Below are 22,844 nucleotides of genomic sequence, written 5' to 3' on the forward strand. Positions count from 1 at the left end.
TTTTTATCGTTCATTATATAGCTTTCACATAACAAATAATAATTTACCAAATTTTTTTTCGGTTAATTATTTAATATATCCCAACTTAGATAACTCAAAAAAATTTCTTTATTTAAATTCGAAAAAATTTGTTATTAATACGACAATACAATATTTAACTTATATAAACAAAATTAAATATCTATTTTCGAAATTGTCTGTCAAAACTCTCAGTGCATTGTTTGATTTTATTAATTTGTTTTTCGATTTTACACATATTTCATTTAAACTCTTATCAATAATTCTTTGTATTATTGTTTTCTTTATGTTATTCTTTAGAAAAAGAAGTTGTTTAATCAAATTGATTCATAAAAATATACAGAATCAATTTAAAGTAAATATTCAATTTTTTCATTTTTTATTATTATTCCTTTTTACTGTTCATTCTTTTGAAGAATATAATGATCAAAATCTTATTATAACAAATCAAAAAAGAATATGAAGAAAGGATTCAATATAAAGAAGAAACGATGTATATTATGATTCAAGGTGATCTTCAAGAAATCGGAGATAATGCATTTGAAGAATGGCCAAAATTATTTTCAGTTGAAATTGGAGGAGAAGTCACTACAATTGGAGAAAATGCATTTTATTATTGTAAAAATTTAGAAACAATTATTATTCATGAAAAAGTTCATATTATTGGTAATTATGCATTTTTTCAATGTTATAAATTGAAAACAATTAATTTTGATGAAAACATGGATATAAAGATTGATAAAAGATCATTTGGTGGATGTAAATCATTAACGAATTTTACAATTTTTGATTCAGTTTCTTCGATTGGTGTGTATGGATTTTCAGGTTGTACTTCTTTCAAAGAAATTGTTTTTAGTGAAAAATTGAAAACGATTGGAAATTTTGCATTTGAACAATGTTTATCATTATCAAATATTATAATATCAAAATCTATTATATCAATTGGTGAAGGTGCTTTTGCCCAATGTTCAAATCTTATATCTATCAAAGTATCAGAAGAAAATATTTATTATTCTAATTTTGATAATGAAAATGATGGAATTCTTTATAATAAAAATTGTACAACAATTATATGTTATCCAACTGGAATTTCGAATAAAACATTTGAAATTCCTAATAATATTCAATATATTGAAAATAGTGCATTTTGGTATTGTTTAACATTAATTAATATTATTATTCCAGATTCAGTTCTTTCAATTGGGAATTCTGCATTCGAATCATGTGATAATTTAGAAATGATTCATATTGGTAAAAATGTTGAAACGATTGGAAGTCATGTATTTTATTTATGTAAATCATTAACATATGTTACAATTCCAGATTCTGTTATATCAATTTCATATTATGCATTTAGTCAATGTGCTAACTTAAAAGGAATTCATATTGGTAAAAATGTTAAAATGATTGAAAATTATTCATTTTATTCATGTAAATCATTAACATATATTACAATTCCAGATTCTGTTACATCAATTGGGAAATCTGCATTCGAATCATGTGCTAACTTAAAAGGAATTCATATTGGTAAAAATGTTAAAATGATTGAAAATTATTTATTTTATTCATGTAAATCATTAACATATATTACAATTCCAAATTCAGTTATTTCAATTGGTGATTTTGCATTTTCATTTTGTGGAATGTTGGAAAATGTCACAATTCCAAATTCAGTTATTTCAATTGGTGATTTTGCATTTTCGGATTGTGGAATGTTGGAAAATGTCACGATTCCAAATTCAGTTATTTCAATTGGTGATGCTGCATTTTCAACATGTGCGAATTTAACAACAATTATTCTTAGTAACAATCTTGAAATTATACACGATGGAGCATTTAGATTCTGTTCATTGATTAATGTCAAAATTCCGAATTCAGTTACTTCTATTGGAACAAAAGCTTTTAATTCATGTTCAAAATTGAATTCAGTTATCATTGGTAAAAATGTGAAAACGATTGGTGATTATGCATTTAAAGATGACATTGAACTTAAATGTATTTATTTTATTGGTTTTTCATCACCAACAATTGAGGAAAACGCATTTTTTAAATATATCAACGAATTATGTTATGACATCAGAATTATATCAAGGAACGAGGTTTGGAGAACTAAATGTAAGCAAAGGTCTTTTACTTGAAGGATGCAATCAAAATTTATGGCCAACACATACATTCACCAAATCAAATACATTTACTAAATCTAATACATTTTCCCAAAGTAATACATATTCACAATCAAATACATTTACTAAATCAAATGCATTTTCTCAAATAAATACATTCTCTCAATCAAACACATATACAAAATCAAATACATTTACAGAATCATTCATTTTCGATGTGACTATTTCATATTCTGTTATTTTAATCAAAACGCATACAAATACGCAAACATTAACTTTATTAAAAACATATTTCAACACTTATTTATATACATTTTATAATTCTACATATGCTTATATTCAAAGCTATTTCATTTATTATGAATATACAGTTTTAATGTATTCAACATATTATACTTTTTATTCAAATTTCTTTATTTTTTTCCAAAATAATGAAAAAACAGATACTGATAACTCATATATTTATATTATCATTGGAGTTTTGATATCAGTTATTGTTATTGTTTCACTACTTACAGTTTTATTAATATATCTTCGACGTAACAAACAAAATAGTGAAGAAGTTGAATCAGAAAGTTCCCATCAAATTCAATCAGAGGGTATTTTTTCAGCTGGTATCACCGGATCTAATCTTGAAGAAGATCCATTTGCAAAAGACTTTAAAGAAGATAATATGATAAATAACGTATTATTATAATTATTTTTGCTTTCTGTATGTATTTATGTATATTGCACAAAAATGATAAAAATTATTATGCAATTAATATAAAATTTCCTTTTCAGTCGTATTAAATATTATGAAAATATTGTAAGGGTTAAGAATGAATTTAACATTAAAGGTAATGATTTACATAAAATCAAATATGCTTAAATTTTAAAATTAAAAATGTTTCTATCACCTAAAAGTGAACATTACGAATAGAAACAATATAAAAAATGTTACAAAGAATTTTAAAAAATTTTATAGTGAAATACATATTTACATATGTAACATAAGTCAAAAATCAATTTGATAACATATAATAAATAAATCTAAAAGTTTTTTTTTTTTATATGAAAAAATTGGAAATTGTGATCGTCTATTCTTTAAGACTTAATGAACCTTTTGACCTTAAGGGAAATATATATAAACAGACGAAACATGCTACACTTATTATGTAGAAGTTTAAAGAAAATTCGAATAATTTTAATTTGAAATTATTTTTTTACTGACCATTTATCTTAGCATTAATGCTTTTTCACTCGAATAACTTTAAAAAAGCATTCAATAATTTTGTTAAATTCGTGATTTAAGTGGTTTTTTAAAACATTGTTTTAATTGTAGTTTCGAATCCACTTATGGGCAAATGACCACTCAAGTGAGTAAAACGTATTCCCCTGATTTGCTAAGATACAAGAAAATGTAGTTAAACATTATATATTTTTGTAAAAATATAGACAAATTCATTTTTCCCTATTTCAAAAACACATGAAATGTGTTTTCATAGCATCTAAGAAACTTATTTCCATCAATATTTATTTTCTGATTGCCAGAAGTCTTCATCAAGAGTTTGCATTAATTCCAACGGCTTTTATTTGGTCGCAGTTAAATTAACGTCTTTTTTCGGTGCTAGCCTGGACATACTCAGAAAAATTTGCGTTTTTTAAAAATTGATGGCTTTTTCACCACAAATAATTCACCAAAGCCCTTACTCATCAATGCAAATGGCACAACCAATCCCTCCATCAAATATCCAATATCATGGTATTTACTATCCGAGAAATCAATATCAATCAAAACCAGTTCCAACAAATTTCCCGATAAATACACAAAAATATGAGCATCAAGCAGACGCATTTTCTAAATTAATTAATGAATTTGATTTACACAAACAAATGGTTGAAATTCAAAATTTTATAGAAGAACTTGAAAAAACGCAAAATGATTTTTTTGACCCACCTTTCTCATGTCGTTGTTATCATCCTACCAATCCGTTTCCATCTGATTGGGATTATTTAGCAAATTCATTAAATTCGAATAATAAAGTTCAGAATAATGAAACACCACCACAAGTTGAAAAAGCCCAGGCTCCTGTTGTTAGCTTTACTCCTCAAATAATTAATGATGAAACTGAAAATCATAATAATGTTAATTCATCAATTCCTCAAACTAGTTTTAATCCTCAAAGTTTAGGACCACCTAGCCAAGGTCAAGGCGTGCGACAAAGTAGTTCATATGAAGGGCAAAATCAATATCATCACAATCAATCTGGAAGAACAAATAACAGCAATTATAACGGCAACTATAATGGCAATTACAATCACAACTATAATAATAATGGTTATAATAATAATTATAATGGGAATTATAAATCAAGAAAAGGTGGAAGAGGTCGAAATGGTCAACAATTTTTCTACAAGTCCAGAGCAGGAAGCGTGAATAAACGTTAGCACCACATCATTTTGTTTTGAGTTCGTAATTTTACTTAACGAAATTCTATTCAATTTTAGGTTCCCGCATTTATTGTTCTTATAAACCTATTTTAACTTTATGTTTAATTTACCCACAAAGAGGTTAATGATTTATGAGGAAACTCATTAATGATTGGTAACAAATTTGTCAAACGGCAGCTGCCGTATCGTTTTAATTTTTGAATATGAGCGTTATAAACAAAACCTTTTAACTGTTTCTGTATAACCACCCAATCAAAATCAATTGAAAAAATTGTTGACGTATCATTCTCGATTGGGTGGTTAATTTGTTAATTGAATTGAAATACCGGGTTTGATCTTAAACCGTGTGATTTCCTTTCAATTTCGATAAAAATTCGAATAGTCAAAGGCTGTTGTAAGCTTTCAATAATCAAATTATTGTGACTCAAAACTGGACGTTACAATTCAGGGGGATATCCAGATAGATATTTCCTCATCATGTTTCCTTGCTCTCTTTTGCTTTTGTTACACTTAAATGAATTATGCCATATAAGAAGTACCTTATTGTTATCCGATTTGAAGGATATCAGGGTTGATCTAAAAAAAATGTCATTTATTAAATCATATTCAAATATGAATTCCGATGAACTTAACCCACAAAACTTTGATACAACAACGAACTACAATAATTTTTTTTACAGATATCCTTCTTCTATTTTATGTTACACAAATCATATCCATAGAGAAATAATCTTTTTTGCTGATTGTTTATCTTTTTGCAGCTTAGTTTTTTCTTCAGAAACCTTATCTTATTTAAAATCAAAAAAATTTATTATTAATTTATTACAAATATATTCTATCAATATCAATTTTCTATTTTTGAACTTTTATGTGGGAGGCTACAGCGCATTGTTTGATTTTATTAATTTGTTTTTCGATTTTACACATATTTCATTTAAACTCTTATCAATAATTCTTTGTATTATTGTTTTCTTTATGTTATTCTTTAGAAAAAGAAGTTGTTTAATCAAATTGATTCATAAAAATATACAGAATCAATTTAAAGTAAATATTCAATTTTTTCATTTTTTATTATTATTCCTTTTTACTGTTCATTCTTTTGAAGAATATAATGATCAAAATCTTATTATAACAAATCAAAAAGAATATGAAGAAAGGATTCAATATAAAGAAGAAACGATGTATATTATGATTCAAGGTGATCTTCAAGAAATCGGAGATAATGCATTTGAAGAATGGCCAAAATTATTTTCAGTTGAAATTGGAGGAGAAGTCACTACAATTGGAGAAAATGCATTTTATTATTGTAAAAATTTAGAAACAATTATTATTCATGAAAAAGTTCATATTATTGGTAATTATGCATTTTTTCAATGTTATAAATTGAAAACAATTAATTTTGATGAAAACATGGATATAAAGATTGATAAAAGATCATTTGGTGGATGTAAATCATTAACGAATTTTACAATTTTTTGATTCAGTTTCTTCGATTGGTGTGTATGGATTTTCAGGTTGTACTTCTTTCAAAGAAATTGTTTTTTAGTGAAAAATTGAAAACGATTGGAAATTTTGCATTTGAACAATGTTTATCATTATCAAATATTATAATATCAAAATCTATTATATCAATTGGTGAAGGTGCTTTTGCCCAATGTTCAAATCTTATATCTATCAAAGTATCAGAAGAAAATATTTATTATTCTAATTTTGATAATGAAAATGATGGAATTCTTTATAATAAAAATTGTACAACAATTATATGTTATCCAACTGGAATTTCGAATAAAACATTTGAAATTCCTAATAATATTCAATATATTGAAAATAGTGCATTTTGGTATTGTTTAACATTAATTAATATTATTATTCCAGATTCAGTTCTTTCAATTGGGAATTCTGCATTCGAATCATGTGATAATTTAGAAATGATTCATATTGGTAAAAAATGTTGAAACGATTGGAAGTCATGTATTTTATTTATGTAAATCATTAACATATGTTACAATTCCAGATTCTGTTACATCAATTTCATATTATGCATTTAGTCAATGTGCTAACTTAAAAGGAATTCATATTGGTAAAAATGTTAAAATGATTGAAAATTATTCATTTTATTCATGTGAATCATTAACATATGTTACAATTCCAGATTCTGTTACATCAATTGGGAAATCTGCATTCAAATCATGTGCTAACTTAAAAGGAATTCATATTGGTAAAAATGTTAAAATGATTGAAAATTATTTATTTTATTCATGTAAATCATTAACATATATTACAATTCCAAATTCAGTTATTTCAATTGGTGATTTTGCATTTTCATTTTGTGGAATGTTGGAAAATGTCACAATTCCAAATTCAGTTATTTCAATTGGTGATTTTGCATTTTCGGATTGTGGAATGTTGGAAAATGTCACAATTCCAAATTCAGTTATTTCAATTGGTGATGCTGCATTTTCAACATGTGGAATGTTGGAAAATGTCACAATTCCAAATTCAGTTATTTCAATTGGTTATGCTGCATTTTCAACATGTGCGAATTTAACAACAATTATTCTTAGTAACAATCTTGAAATTATACACGATAAAGCATTTAGATTCTGTTCATTGATTAATGTTACAATTCCGAATTCAGTTACTTCTGTTGGCATGTATGCGTTTGAATGTTGTAGGCAGTTAAGAACTGTTATCATTAGTGAAAATATAACTACGATTAATAGTTGTACATTTACTGAATGCAAATCATTGGTCAATGTTACAATTCCGAATTCAGTTACTTCTATTGGAACAAAAGCTTTTAATTTATGTTCAAAATTGAATTCAGTTATCATTGGTAAAAATGTGAAAACGATTGGTGATTATGCATTTAAAGATGACATTGAACTTAAATGTATTTATTTTATTGGTTTTTCATCACCAACAATTGAGGAAAACGCATTTTTAAATATATCAACGAATTATGTTATGACATCAGAATTATATCAAGGAACGAGGTTTGGAGAACTAAATGTAAGCAAAGGTCTTTTACTTGAAGGATGCAATCAAAATTTATGGCCAACACATACATTCACCAAATCAAATACATTTACTAAATCTAATACATTTTCCCAAAGTAATACATATTCACAATCAAATACATTTTCTCAAAGTAATACATATTCACAATCAAATACATTTTCCCAAAGTAATACATATTCACAATCAAATACATTTACTAAATCAAATGCATATTCACAATCAAATACATATTCACAATCAAATAAATTTACCCAATCAAATACGTGTTCACGATCTAACAAATTTTCTCAGTCAAAAACATTTGTTTTAACCACTTTTTCACATTCATTGATTTTAACGAACTTCTTAACTTTTACTCAAACATTAACCATTAATAGCATATTTTTATCACACACATTAATTCCTACTTCAATTCAATCAGTTTTTACTTTTATTTATACCGAGTTTATTTATTATGAATACACAGTTTATCATTATTCAACATATTATCAATGTTATTCTGATTTTTTCACAATAATTTATCAGAATGCATCTCAAAAAGATAATGGCTTATCAACAAATGCTTTAATAGGTATTATATGTGGTTCTATTATTGCGATTTTTCTAATTATAGGAATTATTATATTTGTTGCTCGTAATGGAAAAAAACATTTACAAAGTGAAAACTCAAAAGAAATTTCATATAATTCTTCATCGGATGATAAAAACAATGCTGAAATTGTTTCCAAAGATTTCAATGAACAAGTTCTAAATGAAAAAGATCAATGGATTTAAATTATCTGGTTTTTATGGTAGTGTAAAATGTTTTAAATTATTTTCCATATTATCTATAGATTTAGTAATTACAACTTATTATATTTTTAAGAAGGAAAATTCTGTTTTTATTCCTAAGAACTAATATCATAAAAATTAAATCATTTTCATGTTTTTACTTATAATTTCCCTATTTTAAAATATTGGTGTAATGGAATATTGGGTACTTGATTTCACTTCTAGTTCCACCATTTTTATAACGCTGGGACACCTTGCTGAAATACATAAAAAAGATATGTTAATTAGAAAATTGATCATTTGGATTTATTTTTAATGATTTTTGTTCATTAAAAAGGGTTCACATTTGTCATATAAATAAAGTCATTATCTTCTATTTAGAAATATGGGGTGGAATATTGAAATTTATTTTAAAAATAAAAAATTTTTGATTGATTCGATTTAAATCTATTTTTTTTTGGTTAAAACTGTTTGGATATTGGGAACTGAATACAAAATATGTTTTCTTTTGAATATGAAAAATCAACGATCTCTTTGATTTGAAAAAGTTTAACAAAATGCAAATGTGATGTTTACGATTTAAAGCCTTCTGCCACGGCGACCACCCTTACGACGTGTGGAATCGTGTGGGAGTGGTGTAACATCTTCGATACGACCAATCTTAAGACCAGCACGAGCTAATGCACGAAGAGCGCTTTGAGCACCTTGGGCTGGAAGACGGCGTGAAGAACCACCCTTACCTGAGAACTTGATGTGAAGGCCATCAATACCCATTGTTTTAAGACGAGCTGCAACCATTTGGGCTGCAAGCATAGCAGCGTATGGTGTAGATTGATCACGTTGTGCCTTAACAACCATACCACCAGTTACCTTAACAAGTGTTTCAGCGCCTGAAAGATCTGTTACATGAATGAATGTATCGTTCTTTGTTGCATAGATATGAGCAACGCCAAGGGCAATTTCATTTTGGGCCTTGCTTGGACCAACGTAAGCCTCTTCCTTTGTCTTTTTTGTTGTTTGTTGCTTGGCTTCAACAGCTGGCTTTGACATCGCCAAAAAGGCCGACCAAACCGATACGAAAGCGGTTTTGATACAAGAGCACCCCATAAAAACCGTCAATTTCGTATCAATTTCAATTCAATTTTTTTCATTCTATAACTAAAGAAGCCCAAAGGTTCTGAATGGCTTTACATAACTTACAGCATATAACAATCACTCAAACAAAATAAAAACGCTCCCATTTGAACTTGAACCAAAAATTTAATATCATCGTATTAAAAATGTTTTATCATATATCTTGGTGTGCATGTTCAGATCTCGGCCTGGTTTAATTTCAGTTTCTCAAAACAGGTTTCAACTTTTACTCGATTTAATTAAATTTTTAAGAACTTTTTGTAAAACTCACTCACCATCAAAAGAAAAATCTTCGCCAGCAACAAGTGCAATATTTAAAAAAATATCTCCTGAAAACCTTCCGGTGAAGACTTTACTTGTTGCTTAACCCAAAAAAACGACATTGGGGTTCAAATGGTTTACGGGCAGTTATAATTCAAAAATTTGAATTCAGATTTGGGGTGCCTTTGTCTTGGAGGTTTAAACATTTTTACAGGATGAATCAAGCTGATTTCCAAATTAGAATGCAAGCCAAGCAGCTTGAGCGCGAGGCAAAGAAGATGCAAAAGGAAGCAGAGAAAGAACGCAGGAAAGCCAAAAACGAATTAAAGCGAGGAAATCGTGCTGCTGCTCAACTTTATGCACAAAACGCAGTTCGTTATGAGCAGCAAGCAACTCAGCTCCTTCAAAGCGCTGCAACAACAATGGGATATCAAGTCGATATGAAAAATGCACAGACATCTGCTCAAATGGCAAAGACAATGGGCGCTGCCACCAAGGGAATGAACAACTCTTTAAAGCACACAAATTTACAACAAATATCAGCAACTCGCCAAAAGTATGATCAACAAAAAGATAAAATGGGTGCTGCTAATCTTTTGATACAAGGAGATAATGCTGAAGTTTCTGTTGAAGCAGATGATCTTATGAGTCAACTTGAAGCTGAAACAAATGAAGAAGCTATTGCAGCTTTCAATGATGTTCCATTAGATATCCCAATGGAAAACAACGGCCAAGCACAAGCTCTTCCATAAACAACACCATTAAGACATTACGTATACCTTTTGAATTTCATTAAAATAGAAATTTTATTATACGCTGTGATATCTGTTTGCTTTGCATTTAAGCAATCCCTTAAGAAATTACAATTATTTTTAAATTTGAAATTAATTAAAGTACTAATAATGTTGATCATTGGATAGTATTATAAGGAACAAACAAGCTAAGCTAGAAGTGTTTTTTGCTTATTTTTTATTGCAAAAAGACTAATGGCACTTTTTCTTACTATGTTTGATGTTTTGTTTTTTGGAGCTGAAACCCAAATTGGACAAGTCGTTTTAAAAGCTATAAATGAGCAATATCCCGGAATATCTATTGTTGTTCCAATGAGCGACACATATCATCAAAATATTTATATTCCAGAAAATCAAGTTTATTTAGATTTCAACGATTTGGGGAAATCTCTTCAATTAGTTGATTTCCAAGTTATAGTTAATTGTAATCCATCGTTAATTCTTCCAGAAAAATATAAATACAAAGTTGTTGACGGAACCATATCATTTCCACAAATTGTTGTTTACTCAGGATGTGCCAAGTTGAGATACGACATAAAAGATTTGTCTGTTTTCGAAAGCTCTTCTTTATCAATGTTTATTTCATATGCTTTAAGCGGCTCACCTAATCTTCCTTCACCCTCAGTCTTAACAAGAACCACAACAATTGAGTCAGATGTTATTCCTCTTGGCAAAATTAATGTTAAGTATTACATCTCATTTAAATCAGATTTGCTTGCGTATTTATTCTGGTTTTTTGCATATCTTCTTCATATCCTCTTATTTTTCTTGATAAGGAAACGAAGTAATGGTTCCAAAACGTGGACATTCAAAGGGAAGACAGGAAATAATCTCAAATTTGAAAGAAAAATGGAGGTAAATGATAAAAAACAATTAGTGGCAGAATACGTCTTATGGTGTCTAAGGGAAAAACTAAAGATAAAAGGGCCTTTAAACCATATGTTTTCGTCTTTAAGCGTCACAAGTAATTCGTTTAAATGAATTTAACATCAAAGTGACGATAAAAATTTGAATGAAATTTGATACAAAATGTTCAGAATTATTTATCGTTCAAATAATCTCTCGAGATCAAATTTCCTTATGTTAAAACGCTTTTTATCTTTTAGAAATTGTTTTTAGAAAATGGAAATAAATGTTTAATATATTCTATAAATTTTATAATTTTTTTTAATTACTGAATTAAATAGATTCATTCATGATATCAATGTTTCATTGTCAATATAAAATTTTCATCACAAACATTATGTAAATTTTATTCCTGTACACATTTCGCATTTTTTATTGCTTTGTTATGAATGCATTTTCTTTTCAGAAAAAATATTAATGCCACTAATTAAGTTTTCAAAAACTAGGCTATTCAAACTGACATATTAATTCAAAGAAACGGAATTTTTTAGCTTTGAAAAAGTTCCGCAGCGCCAAATGGAAGAGGCTGCCCTGTCCCATGATAACAACACAATTTTAAATAGGAAAACATTTCCGCCAGGAAAAGTCATAGGTAATTACGAAATTGTGTTCCTCGTAGGAGTTGGTGGCTTTGGAGAAGTTTATAAAGTTAAAGATAAAAAAACAAATCAAATGTTTGCCTTGAAAACAGAAAACCTTAATGCCCCAGTGAAGGGTATGGAGAATGAAATTGAATGTATTCGAGCACTTGATGATACTTGTTTTCCAAAAGTTCGATCTTCAGGAAGTACCAAAAAGGTACAATATTTTGTAATGAGTATTTACGGACTATCAATTGCATCTGTTCGTCTAAAAACCCAGTCAGGTCGTTTACCACTTGAGACATCCTTAGCCATTGGAATCGAAATGTTAAAAGTCATTGCAAAATTTCACAAATACGGCTTTGTTCACAGAGATATCAAACCCAGTAATTTCCTTGTCCAACAAAACGAAAGGAATCCACTTGTTTTAATTGATTTTGGGCTGGCCAAAAAAACATATAATCCGGAAACAAATCAGCCACTGGAAGATATAACCTTTGAAAAACAACAGTACGTAGGGACAAAGAAATATTCTTCCATTTTTTCACACTACGGAAATGAACTTGGGAAAAGAGATGATTTATATTCATGGTTCTATTCGATGGTGGAAATGATTAAAGGGGCACTTCCATGGGCTGAGCTTACTAACGAGGAAGCTGGTGATTCTAAAGAAAAGATATCTCCGGAAGAATTGTGTAGTGATATTCCAAAACAATTTGTAGATATTTATAAATATATACAAACACTCGAATTCGAATCGAACCCGGACTACGAAAGAATAGTTGCGCTGTGTACAGAGGCCGCAAATGAAAATAATATTAATCTCGAAACCTTTAATTGGAATATGTTCTACTCAAAGAATTCTGCTCTTTCTGATATGAGAAAGATCTTGGATCAGTATAGAACTCCTGACAACAATTCCGCAAGTGAAGGACATTGTTGTATAATTGAATAAATGTTGCAGATGTGGAAATTTTTGATTTCAATGCAAGACGATTAAAACAAAGTGAAATAATATATTGACGATAAAAATTAATTGAAAAAGATACGGATTTGAATAAAAAGGTACTAACCTATTTTGCACTTTTTCAAAAAATAAAAAAATTAAAATATCTTTTGATAGACTAAATATAAGAAAAAATGTTTAATAAATATATAAAATATATGCAATTCAATTATTATGAATAAATTTTAAGCTTGAGAATTTGATCAGGTGAGATGTTATGCGCACTTTTTCAAATTTTAATTTTCCTAATTTTTTTCATTAAATTTTAAATATTTTTTTAAATTTTTGGTGTTTACTCAAAGATTCCTTCTGGGAAGTATTCTTTGTTAATAAAACCCCAGTTCGTGCTTAATCTTCTTTGTGATAAATTGGATTTATATTCCAGATCTCAGAAAACTCGAAAGAATTTCGAACCTTTTCCTCATCAAAAATTATTCTCCTTATATCTTCATTATGGTCAGTAGATATGCCAGCTCATAAATTAAATCTTCAATTTCAAAAATAATTTCTTTCTTATCATTTCCGCATATTGGTTTTAAAGCAAATGCTTTCAAACATAAAACTTAAAAAAAGGAAAAACAATAAACAAATTTATGTACATTGACAATTTCCATTAAAGCCGAAAAAGTTGCTTATTTATTATTTCTTAGGAAGCAACAAAACACAAATGCATAACAGTAATATAATCAAAATGCGTCACCACTCCTTGGGTGTGCAAGAAGGAGGGTAACAACCATCATCAAGCGGTGCTTGAATGATGAAATAATAAATTCGTTTGAACAGGGCGCCCGGCACGTACCGAGCGAACCGCTGTCAAGCGATTCAGAACAGATACTACACTTATTCATAGCGAATCGCCATGAGTGCAAATAAAATTTAGTAATATTATATTGTCGAAACAATTGGTGCTTTCAGCTGCAACAAAAATTATCTAACAACCGTAAAATCAATTCAAATTTATTGAATGGGAAACGTTAAAAATCACTTCATCACAAAAGATGCTTTTAACAATTTTGCCATTGTTTTTTCTTGGATTTGCTTCATCATTGGTTTCTGGGTTGATTTTAGTGTTTTCGTTTGGCGACAACAAAGAAATTCCATTTTCATTTTCAATTATTTTCTTTATCATTGGGTTTTTCTTTATTCTTGCTTCAATAATCAAGAAAGATAACAAAACCCTTTCATTGCTTCTTGCTTTTACTGCAGTTTTTGACGTAATTGGTGGAGTTGAGGAAATCATAATTAGATTTTCACATTTCAAAAATGAAAATTTCGTTGATCTCTTTGTCATTGATTTGTTTATAACAGCAGCAAGCTTTTTACCCCTAACTTTTCTTTGGCCAATAGTTACACAAATTGCATTCAAAGATGTACTTGAATCAGCAAAAATAAGTAAAGAAAGGGAACGAATGCTCTACGTATTTACAGGGATGCTTTCACCATTTTTAATTTCATTTGTATATCTATTTTTTTCACGAATGGATAATCAAATTATTATTAGCAAAATAATCTCATATCTTGTTATAGCATGGTTCCTATCAGGAATCGTTAGCGTTTTGGATGGAATAATTATTCTAAGCAAATCTAAGCTTGCAGATGAACCTGATGTAAAAGCTACACCAAAAATCACATCAAAATATGATAAAATTAATGTTTGAAAGCGTGTTTATCAATAAAAATATTCTAAAATCCTTTATTATTAACTTTTTTCAATTCTGAATTACTTTTGTTCAGTCCTTGAAATATGAAATATTTGAGATATCATTACCTTAGATGAAAAATGAAAATACATATTATAAATCTATATCCATAAATGTTTCGTTCTTAAACCCAGAGAGTATAAATTTAGGTGTTATATAAAAAGGTACATACCATAAATGCACATTCTCCAATTGTTTGAACATTTTTTCTTCATATAATTGAGCACATACATCATATAATTCATTTATTATATAAATATTTCTTCTAAAGTTTTGTTTTACAAACTTTTTTCATAAAATCAAAGATTATAGCATAAACAATTTTATCTTTATTAACACCATACACATAATATGGTTATATTTATATTTAGAAGCCATTATAAACATATTAAAAAAATGCAGTAAAATTAACGTTCCCCGCATCATTTTTGATGTTGAAATTAATTTCAATCCGAAAAGTCTGAATCAGATGTATCTGACTGTGGCTGCGAAGCTCCTGCATATTGTCCAGTTACACGTCTTCTTCTGAATGGGAATTGGGATGAATCCTCGAAAGAATCTTGTGAATAACCAGGATCAGTAGTTTGAAATCTTTGTGTTAGATTCTCCAACTGTGAAAGCCTTTTTGGTTGACTGTATTCATTGCTGTTCTCGTGGATGACTGGCCAAGGTGAAACTTGCGAAAATTTTGTCTCATTCAAAGATTCTGCGGATTGATTTTGGTTTGGAGTTTCTTGTTGTACTTCTTGTTCTGTTGCAACTTCCTTTGTAGCATCGTTTGTAGCTGTCGCAAGAGGCATTTCAAACATGGCAAGATTTGACATTTCGGCTTTCAAAATTATTGGAAAGCCAGGCTCTATCATCGATATACTAAGCTTCTGTGAAAGGATATTTGCGATTTTTAATCCGATAAGAAAATCAGGCAACGAAAAAGAAATTTGGAAATTATCTTCTCCCTCATCAAGAAATTGGATTTCGCATTTTTCACTTGTTGTTATTGTCATTTTTGACGAAAGAATTGAATCTGTATCAACATAAGACTTAAAAACAAGGCACAAATTTGGCATTCGTTGAACCTGAAAAAAGATATTTTGGCGACTACGAAAAGCATCCGAAATACCTTTGAAAACATCGTTTCTACAATTTATAATTACGCTTGTTTCATTTATATCATAAACAGCTGACAATAATTGAGTGTCACTTAAGAAGAATTCCCACTCATGAACTATTCCATATTTGTCACTTAGTCCCATACGGAATTTGGATGAATCTGTGTCTATAATTAATGAAAGAGAAGTTGCCGAGTTTGCATTTTTAAATGCAGTTATTGGTCCATTTATTAAAACTTGATAACATATTGAATCTTGTGTTGAGCTATATGAATACTCTGAAAAAAACTCGCTCTTAAACGTGATTTCGGGTAAAGCGGAACGAGTTGAGTTGATATTTCTAATTGACAAAAAATCTGGTGTTGCATTTAGTATTAGGTCGTCGCCGATTTTGCGAAGGGATACAATGATTTTTTGAAGACACTTGATATAAAGTGGATCTTTAATCTCGGCCTTCATGTATATGTCATTTGTTTTTTTGTGAGAAAATATGCTGACATTTTTATTGGTGAGTTCACTCAGGGCACCTTTCTTTTTCCATTCGCTTATGGTTAGGGGCAATAAACGCAGTGTCTTTACGATTTTAAAACTAAAGAAATAGTTGTTATTAGGTTTAAATAAAAATTTCTTGTAATTAAAAAATGTCCAATATTTCCAAAATTTTTTTTATTCAAATTTTAATTTTTATATTGATTTATTCTTTTGATTTCATTAATCATCATGAAAATTCAAATCAATAATTAACACAATATTAAGAATGTAATTAAAACAAATAGTAATCTTAGTACATAACAGAGAAAAATAAGAGTTAGTGAGGTTCAGCATCAAAGTATATATAAAAAACAAATCAGTATTGAAGCACACATCTTGTTTCGATCCACAAAAATAACCAACACCTTTTCTCATATATTTGTAAACCACTCAATATTTCCTGGTTAGCTCTCAAAAAATTTTGATTATTCAAAAAATTGAGAAACATTATCGTTCTGAACCCCCATTCAAAAAAATTAACCCCACATGTGGGGTTGGATTAATCCATTCAATATATGGCAACAAATTATACCCAAGAAAAAATTCGCTTTCTACATGTTTTTCATTGGCTCAACACATTTAACTCTTCTATTCATAATTAATGAAATTATTGGTGTCTCAGGTGCATTATTTTTAGGTAGTGAAAACAAAAAATCAAATCAAATTTTAACCTTTTTGATTAATTCAATGAAAAAACATGAAAAAATCAACACCTTAAGTAAGCTTTTACAGTCTATTGATGCTAATATGATTAAACAAATTTTGCTCAATTATTCTTTTCAAACAAGTTTATTCCATGATATAACCATAAATATGGATAACATAATATCATTAGGTTATTTTAAAGTTAAAATTTTACAAACAACAAAACTTTTTAAGCATGATTTAATAAAGGTATTCAAGCAAAGTGTTGTAAACGATATAATAAATTTCATTTATATACATAAAATGATTTTTATAGATATAAGTATTCGCCTTTTCATTTTTTTAATAATTTTTTTGACTAATAATAATAAAGACAATAAAATTAAAATAAATATAACTAAATATTTGTTTCCCTTCATGATTTCGATATTCTTTATACATACATTTGCAGAAACATGGAATGAATCTACAAAAACACTTACGATAGAACTAGGCGACCAAATTCTTGAAGATTTACAAAGTTATAGTACAAAGGCAGAAAATGTTATTATTTCAAATGGATTTGAAATAATACCAGACAAAGCATTCTATTATTGGGAACTTAATACAATTCAAATAAGTAATACAGTTTATTATGTTGGGATTGATGCATTTTATCTGTGCACAAAGTTAAAAAAAATTACAATTCCAAATTCAGTTAAAACACTTGGAAGTTATGCTTTTTACCAATGTATTAATATAGAAACAGTTGAAATTTATGGAATAATATATCAAATCGGAAATTATACATTTTTTAATTGCCAAAAAATGAAATTGACAGTCCTCCCAAACACACTTACATCACTTGGAAGTTATACATTTTGTTTCTGTCAAAATTTAATAAAAATCAAAATTCCAAATTTAGTAACATCATTTGGTGATCATGTATTTCAATATTGTGAAGGCTTAGAAATAGTTGAAATATATGGAAACATATCAAAAATTGGAGATAGTACATTTTTTAGATGTATTAAAATGCATTCTATTGTACTTCCAAACACAATTGTATCAGTTGGTGAATATTCATTTCAAGATTGTTCAAGCTTAATAACTATAAATCTTGGAGAAAATCTTGAAGAAATTGGATATCGTGCAATTCGATTTTGTTATCTTTTGGAAGCAGTTACATTTGGAAATAAATTAAAACATATTGGTGATGAAGCATTTGAACAAAATTCATTTTTAAAAAACTTCAAAATTCCAAATTCAGTTACATCACTTGGAAGAGGTGCATTTCAAAATTGTAATCGTTTAGAAATAGTTGAAATACATGGAAATATTCCACAAATTAATAATAATACATTTTATAATTGCATATATTTAACACATATTATTATTCCAAAAACAGTCACAACTATTGGAAGTTATTCATTTGCAAAATGCATAAATTTAAGTACAATTTACATTGAAGGAAATGTTGAATTAATCGGTGATTGTGCATTTCAGGATTGTGGACAACTTAAGTGTATATGTTATTTTGGAGATATTGAACCAAAATTTTTTGGAACAAATGCATTTCAAAACATTTTAACAGGAATAGTTCTTACTACATCATCATATGTAAATGAATCATTTGGTGAACTTCAAATCGAAAAAACAATAGCTAGCGAATGTATTCTACCAACATATACATATTCTCAAAGTAATACATTTTCTCAAAGTAATACATTCTCTCAAAGTAATACATATTCTCAAAGTAATACATTTTCTCAAAGTAATACATTCTCTCAAAGTAATACATTCTCTCAAAGTAATACATTCTCTCAAAGTAATACATATTCTCAAAGTAATACATTTTCACAATCAAATCCATTTGTTTATATAAATCCACTAATGGCTTCAACACATTCGTTCTCATTAATTTTCGCAATATCAATTTCTCAATCGTTGAGTATTTTATATATCTCATTCACTAATACATTTGTTATTTCGTATTTCTCTTCAAACACTTACTATATTCCGACAAACTTCATAAGTTATATATTTGTATTTAATCAATTTTCGACTTATTTCAGTTATTACTCAAATTTTGTATTTTATACCCAAGCACAAACTGAAGCTGATCCAGAAAGTATTTCTAAGACAACACTTGTTTCAATTATTTGCTTGGCCGTTTTTATAATATTTTTAATCGTTGGAATTATTATCTTTTTGTTCCATCATAAAACAGTTAAACATTCAATGAAAGAAACAGAATCAGAAGAATTCGATAAAACAGAAACGAATCAAATTGATCCAACAATTAAAGAATTTGTTAATAATGAAAAAGATCAATGGATATGAAACAAAATAACTGATAGCAAAAACAAATGACATTGGATGGATTTTAATAAAAAACTTATACGGAGTTAAAATTTAAAAATGATTTTGTTATTTAAATAGTTTTTGTGATATAAATTAAAATTAAGAATCAAGATTTGAAGTGAAATTTATTTAACATTTTTATGGATTGAAATTGTTTCAAGTTCAGTGATACTTTCGAACGCAATTAGAGTTTGATTATTAAACGAATTGTAATTTATTGGTTTATTATAAAAAAAAAATCAAAAATTGCTTATGGCATATATATACTTTTTGGTGATGCTATTTTAATCAAACGTGTGCGATTGTTATTTTAATTCAAGCCATAAATTTTTTATAGAACCTGTTGGCTCAATAAAATTTTATTTTTAAAAAATCTCCGATCTAAAAATAATCAGAATTTGGATCATACTTTATCGAATGTATTTCTATTTTTGCAAAAAAATTTGATTATTATTTTATTTCTTTATATTAAATAAATAATTGATTTGAAAGTATTGAGTTTTTTCGTTATGCTTGGTAATCATATTGGTTAATTTTATTATCTTTTCTATTTAGAGTAAATCTGTGTTTAAAGGATTTCATTTGACCTTTTTATTAAACGTTCTTCTAATTTTTTGAATACATTAAATGGTCGAATACTTAAATTGAATCATTAAATGCTCAACCAAAAAATGCCTTCATAAGATCATTTTTTTATTATGTCAGCTATAGGTATTGATCTAGGTACAACATACAGTTGCGTTGGTGTTTTTAGACACAATCGTGTTGATATTATAGCAAATGATATGGGTAATCGTACAACACCATCTTATGTTGCATTTACAGAAGATGAAAGACTTGTTGGTGATGCCGCAAAGAACCAAGCAGCTATGAATCCAACAAACACAGTATTTGATGCCAAGCGTATGATAGGACGTAAATTTAGTGATCCAGTTGTTCAAAAAGATATGCAACATTGGCCATTTAAAGTTGTTCGTGGTGAAGCAGATCGTCCAAGAATTCAAGTTCAATGGAAAGGCGAAACGAAACAATTTTATCCTGAAGAAATTTCAGCTATGGTTTTGGGTAAAATGAAAGAAATTGCAGAAAGTCAACTTACAGACAAAGTCAAAGATGCAGTTATTACAGTTCCAGCATATTTCAATGATGGCCAACGTCAAGCCACAAAAGATGCCGGTGTCATTGCAGGATTAAATGTATTACGTATTATTAATGAGCCAACAGCCGCCGCAATTGCGTTTGGTCTTAATGAAAAATCCGATAGAGAGCGTCATGTTTTAATATTTGATCTTGGCGGCGGTACATTTGATGTTTCATTACTTGATATCGATGGCGGCATGTTCGAAGTTCGTGCCACAGCAGGCGATACACATCTTGGCGGCGAAGACTTTGATAATCGTATGGTTAATTACTTTGCAGATCGATTCCAGAAGAAGTTCAAATGTGATTTAAGGCAATCGCCACGTGCATTACGTACATTACGAACAGCATGCGAACGAGCTAAGCGAACATTATCCACAGCCACATCCGCATCAATTGTTTGTGATTCATTATATGAAGGCCACGACTTTATGGATAACATTTCACGTGCAATGTTCGAGAACTTAAATGATGAGTTATTCAGATCGACGATGACACCAGTTGCACAAGTATTAAGGGATGCGAACATGTCGAAGTCAGACGTCACCGATATAGTTTTAGTTGGAGGTTCATCACGTATTCCACGTGTCCAACAATTGTTACAAGACTTCTTCAATGGCAAGCAGCCATGCCGTGGTGTTGATCCGGATGAAGCAGTTGCATATGGGGCAGCAGTCCAAGCAGCAATTATCAAAGGCGATACATCAGATACAGTGAAAGATATTTTATTATTAGATGTTGCACCACTTTCATTAGGTATCGAAACAGCTGGCGGAATGATGACAGTGCTCATTCCACGTAACACGACAATTCCAGCGAAGAAGTCAAATGTCTTCACGACATTCTCAGATAACCAGCCCGCAGTTACAATCAAAGTTTATGAAGGAGAACGTTCTCGAACATGCGACAACAACTTACTTGGCACATTTGATTTAACAGGCATTCCGCCAGCACCACGCGGCGTACCACAGATTGAAGTTACATTCGATGTTAACGCCGATGGTATTATGAACGTTTCGGCACAAGATAAGTCGACAGGCAACGTGAAGAAGATCACTATTAAGAATGAGAAAGGACGTCTTTCACAAGCAGATATCGACAAAATGGTTGCAGACGCAGAGAAGTACAAGGCACAAGATGAAGAAGTGCGTCAGAAAGTCGAAGCTAAGAACGCACTCGAAGGATACTGCTTCGGCGTACGCAACTCATTAAATCAAGAACAGTTCGCTAACGCATTGTCACAATCAGATAAGGACACAGTCAACAAGGAAATCAATGACACGCTCGCATGGATCGAGTCTAACCAAGACGCAGACGTTGCGACAATCGAAGCGAAGCAGAAGGAACTCGAAGGCAAACTTATGCCAATTATGCAATCAGCTTATCAACATGCAGCAGGCGGCGCACAAGGCGGAATGCCAGGCGCGAACATGCAAGGAGGAAGTGGACCATCAGCAAACAGTGGACACTCATCAGGACCACGCGTTGAAGAAGTCGATTAAATGAATAAAATGTAATACAATGAATAATTTTCATTTTAATCCATTCAAGAAATAAATTTTTGATTTGACAAATAAAGACAAATTATTTTTGGCATTCTTTACGGTGAATCATTTCTTTCAGCGTGTGATGAAACTTGAGTATGTTAATGGAATAGAACACTTCAAATTCGTGAAAATATAAATTATAAAATAGAAAACATAATAAAGCTTTAGTTAATAAACTTAGAGGATGAAAGCATTAAATTTAATCAATATTTTATACAATCACATTTATTGGATTTTAAATAGATTCGATATTTATTTTGAAGTTCACAATAATTATTATCATTAATCAGTCAAATTCATCATCAATTGAAATATTGTTCTCAAAAAAACAGTGAATAAAAACAATTGATATTTATTTTGCTACTAAATTTAAGATGGGCATTGGGAAAAGATTTAAAAAAAAAAATTAAAATCGTAAAAGTTGAAATTAAAAGAAATCATAAATATATTATAAGCAAATAATAACATAAATGTCTCTGTGATCATATTGTAATAATGAACAGTTCGAAATGTTGATAAACATTGAAATCTACAGTACTTAATCAAAAGAGCTGAGTCGGAATGTTAACATGTCATGTCAACTAATTCAAAGATTTGCACAATAACAGAATTATGATCGTAACGAGTTATTTTCCTCTTTTTCAGTGTTCTGTACTTTTCTTTTTGTCTCCCCTATTGAATTTATTTAAAATACATTCAAAATTTGAGTAAAGAAGGAGGGTTTGAGTGGTGTTAAATACTAATCAATGAATTTTTTCAATGTAGTTTATGCTTTTGTGTGGGT

The 22,844-nt window shown here is 29.0% G+C and overlaps 5 protein-coding genes across 5 annotated transcripts; 3 read left to right on the forward strand and 2 right to left on the reverse strand.

The window, feature by feature from the left end:
- Positions 1-8,945: 8,945 nt before the first annotated feature.
- Positions 8,946-9,416, reverse strand: GO595_010638 (40S ribosomal protein S14; the record flags this gene model as incomplete). Its single annotated transcript, XM_067913339.1, has 1 exon — positions 8,946-9,416. One exon carries the CDS (start codon positions 9,414-9,416, stop codon positions 8,946-8,948), a length of 471 nt encoding a protein of 156 aa, XP_067769376.1.
- Positions 9,417-9,976: 560 nt separating this feature from the next.
- On the forward strand, positions 9,977-10,513 carry GO595_010639 (charged multivesicular body protein 1a; the record flags this gene model as incomplete). The annotated part of the gene is made up of 1 exon (XM_067913340.1): positions 9,977-10,513. The coding sequence occupies one exon, from the start codon at positions 9,977-9,979 to the stop codon at positions 10,511-10,513; it is 537 nt and encodes a 178-aa protein (XP_067769377.1).
- Positions 10,514-11,974: 1,461 nt separating this feature from the next.
- Positions 11,975-12,994, forward strand: GO595_010640 (CK1 family protein kinase; the record flags this gene model as incomplete). The annotated part of the gene is made up of 1 exon (XM_067913341.1): positions 11,975-12,994. The coding sequence occupies one exon, from the start codon at positions 11,975-11,977 to the stop codon at positions 12,992-12,994; it is 1,020 nt and encodes a 339-aa protein (XP_067769378.1).
- A 2,197-nt stretch (positions 12,995-15,191) lies between these two features.
- On the reverse strand, positions 15,192-15,812 carry GO595_010641 (uncharacterized protein; the record flags this gene model as incomplete). Its single annotated transcript, XM_067913342.1, has 1 exon — positions 15,192-15,812. The coding sequence occupies one exon, from the start codon at positions 15,810-15,812 to the stop codon at positions 15,192-15,194; it is 621 nt and encodes a 206-aa protein (XP_067769379.1).
- Positions 15,813-20,071: 4,259 nt separating this feature from the next.
- On the forward strand, positions 20,072-22,015 carry GO595_010642 (cytoplasmic heat shock protein 70; the record flags this gene model as incomplete). The annotated part of the gene is made up of 1 exon (XM_067913343.1): positions 20,072-22,015. One exon carries the CDS (start codon positions 20,072-20,074, stop codon positions 22,013-22,015), a length of 1,944 nt encoding a protein of 647 aa, XP_067769380.1.
- Positions 22,016-22,844: the final 829 nt, after the last annotated feature.

The sequence above is a fragment of the Histomonas meleagridis genome (genome assembly GCF_020186115.1).
Source record: "Histomonas meleagridis strain 2922-C6/04-10x chromosome Unknown scaffold_61, whole genome shotgun sequence".
In the NCBI taxonomy this organism is placed as follows: Eukaryota; Parabasalia; order Tritrichomonadida; family Dientamoebidae; genus Histomonas; species Histomonas meleagridis.